Source organism: Lemur catta, chromosome 17, assembly GCF_020740605.2.
Source record: "Lemur catta isolate mLemCat1 chromosome 17, mLemCat1.pri, whole genome shotgun sequence".
In the NCBI taxonomy this organism is placed as follows: Eukaryota; Metazoa; Chordata; class Mammalia; order Primates; family Lemuridae; genus Lemur; species Lemur catta.
This window is the reverse complement of record NC_059144.1, coordinates 51,256,789-51,259,679: the sequence shown is the minus strand read 5'-3', so window position 1 is coordinate 51,259,679 and position 2,891 is coordinate 51,256,789. Positions and strand designations below refer to the sequence as shown.

At 70.8% G+C, this 2,891-nt stretch overlaps 1 protein-coding gene across 1 annotated transcript; it reads left to right on the top strand.

The window, feature by feature from the left end:
* The first annotated feature begins 632 nt into the window (after window positions 1–632).
* SOX18 (SRY-box transcription factor 18) lies at window positions 633–2,499 on the top strand. The gene is made up of 2 exons (XM_045528148.1): window positions 633–1,104; window positions 1,300–2,499. Exons 1-2 carry the CDS (start codon window positions 756–758, stop codon window positions 2,094–2,096), a joined length of 1,146 nt encoding a protein of 381 aa, XP_045384104.1. The 5' UTR covers window positions 633–755; the 3' UTR covers window positions 2,097–2,499.
* The last annotated feature ends 392 nt before the right edge of the window (window positions 2,500–2,891 follow it).

Genomic DNA, 2,891 nt, shown 5'->3' with positions numbered 1-2,891 from the left:
CTCTTCAAGGTCTCTGTCCAGAGTGGCGGCCTCTCCCTCCCTGTTGGGAGTGGAGGAGACACCAAGACCACCTTCTCCTAAAGCAACCCCTTGGGCAGCCTGGGGGAAGGTGATCAAAGTCCCCCGGTGCCGAGAGTTCCACGTGCAGGTGGAGCGCTGGAGGCCCAAGTGCCCTCCGGGGCATCGGCCACACTCCCCCCACACGGGGGCTTCTCCCAAGGCGCCAGACCCACGGAGGCACTTACCGCTGTTGGCAAGGCAGCCTCCTAAGCCCTTGGTGTTAAAATAAGGCCCCCTCCTCCCAATGTGATCTCACGTAGGGGGGTGGCCGCCGGAGTGGGACACAGCCACCCTCCCCCAGTTACCGCCCGGGGCTCTGACTCCGTGGGTGGGGTGGCGGCTTAGCTCGGAAAGTCTGACAGCCCCAGCCCACGGCGGCAGCCCTTCCCCACTCGGGGGTCTCTCCTTCGGAGAGGGTGCGGGGACTCTGCGCGGGGGAGGCCTCCGAGGAATCTGGCCGGCCTGAGAAGAAAGGGAGCCCCCAGGGAGGGGGCGGCCCCACCCCGCCCCGCCCCGCCCGCCCCGCCGCCATTGGCCCCGCGCCGCTATATCTGGGCGCCCGCCCGGCGCGAGGCCACCGCCGTCCCCAGCGCCAGCGCCCGCCCGCCCTCCGTGCCAGGCCCACGGTGCCCGCCGCCCGCCGCCCGCCCTCCGCGCTCCCGCGCTCCGTTCCGCCCAGGTCGCGCCCAGCTGGAATGCAGAGATCGCCGCCCGGCTACGGCGCACAGGACGACCCGCCCGCCCGCCGCGACTGTGCATGGGCCCCGGGATCCGGGGCCGCCGCTGAGCCGCGCGGCCTCCCCGCCGCCCCCGCCGCGCCCGCCGCGCCCGCCTCGCCGCCCAGCCCGCAGCGCAGCCCGCCGCGCAGCCCCGAGCCGGGGCGCTATGGCCTCAGCTCAGCTGGCCGCGGGGACCGCCAGGCAGCCGACGAGTCGCGCATCCGGCGGCCCATGAACGCCTTCATGGTGTGGGCAAAGGACGAGCGCAAGCGGCTGGCGCAGCAGAACCCGGACCTGCACAACGCCGTGCTCAGCAAGATGCTGGGTGAGCGGCGGGGAGCGGAGGGGACAGGGAGCGGGGCAGGGGGCCGCGCGGGGGTGGGTCAGGGCGGTCCAGGGACCCGGGGCCGGGAGGGGGGTGCTGTGCCATACCCTCGCAGAGCGCCCCGGGGCACGCAGGGCTCGCCTGGCCGCCTGCCTGCCCGACGGCGGCCCGCTGACTGGCGCCCGCTGCCCGCAGGCAAAGCGTGGAAGGAGCTCAACGCGGCGGAGAAGCGGCCCTTCGTGGAGGAGGCCGAGCGGCTGCGCGTGCAGCACTTGCGCGACCACCCCAACTACAAGTACCGGCCGCGCCGCAAGAAGCAGGCGCGCAAGGCCCGGCGGCTGGAGCCTGGCCTCCTGCTCCCGGGCCTGGCGCCCCCGCAGCCGCCGCCCGAGCCCTTCCCCGCCGCGCCCGGCTCGGCTCGCGCCTTCCGCGAGCTGCCCCCGCTGGGCGCCGAGTTCGACGGCCTGGGGCTGCCTACGCCCGAGCGCTCGCCCCTGGACGGCCTGGAGCCCAGCGAAGCTGCCTTCTTCCCGCCGCCCGCGGCGCCCGAGGACTGTGCGCTGCGGGCCTTCCGCGCGCCCTACGCGCCCGCCGAGTTGCCCCGCGACCCCGGCGGCTGCTACGGGGCTCCCCTGGCCGAGGCGCTCAGGACCGCGCCCCCGGCCGCGCCGCTCCCCGGCCTGTACTACGGCGCCCTGGGCGCGCCAGGCCCGTACCCCGGCCCCCTGTCGCCGCCGCCCGAGGCCCCGCCGCCGGAGGGCGCCGAGCCGCTGGGGCCCGCCGCCGACCTGTGGGCCGACGTGGACCTCACCGAGTTCGACCAGTACCTCAACTGCAACCGGACTCGGCCCGACGCCGCCGGGCTGCCGTACCACGTGGCGCTGGCCAAACTGGGCCCGCGCGCCATGACCTGCCCCGAGGAGAGCAGCCTGATCTCCGCGCTGTCCGACGCCAGCAGCGCCGTGTACTACAGCGCGTGCATCTCCGGCTAGGCCCGCCCGCCCTGCAGCCGCCGCCCGCAGCCGCCGCTCCGCTGAATCTCTGCTCTGCTCCGTCGCAGGTGTATGTTTTGGCGACGTGTAACAACAGCCCCTTAGGAGCCAGCGAGGCTACCGGCCTCGCGCCCCACCGCCCCTGCCACCTCCCCAGGCTTCCGGGCCACCTGCCCTCAGGGGACTCCAGGAAGGTGACCAGGGCGGTCCCACATGTCCAGGGCTTTCCCAGGAAGCCCCGGCCTAGGACCTGTTGGCTGGCCCCGCCAGGGTTAAGTTTTTGAAGCGCCTAATCCTTTTTCTTCAGTATATTTTCTAGAACCAGATTGTATTTTTTACTTTGCCTTTTTTTTATATACATAATACAGTATATTTAATTTTTAATTAAACTTTTAAACTTTTTCTTCCGAGGAGTTTCAGTGATCCAAAGCATCACTGTAGCAAAGGCTTTTTAACTATGAGAAATAATGACGTTTGTTTGCTGTAAGGGAGGATCCCGGAGCTGGGTCCCCTGGGCCAGGAGCGGCCACGCCACAGTAGAGCCTGGGCCGTTCCTCCCCAGGCTCCCTGAGTGGTGGCCGGCAGGAGGGAGAGCAGTTCCCACAACGAGCCCTGGACGCGCTCTTCCCTCCCGCTCTCCCACAGCCTGGCTCCCAGCTTAAACCCACCGCACTCGCCATCCTCCCGGGACACACGCCCGGACCCAGGGTGGGAGGCGTGGGGTCGACACCACCCTGAGGCCCCTGCTCCCCTCCTGTACAGCCCCTCTTTTAACTCAAGCCCACTGGGGCAAGG

What these genes read in the sequence shown, in the direction of transcription:
- SOX18 (XM_045528148.1), top strand. Translation starts at nt 756, where the DNA reads ATGCAGAGATCGCCGCCCGGCTACGGCGCACAGGACGACCCGCCCGCC. An exon ending in CGTGCTCAGCAAGATGCTGG is followed by an intron (nt 1,105 to 1,299) that starts GTGAGCGGCGGG and finishes CGCTGCCCGCAG; the next exon opens with GCAAAGCGTGGAAGGAGCTC.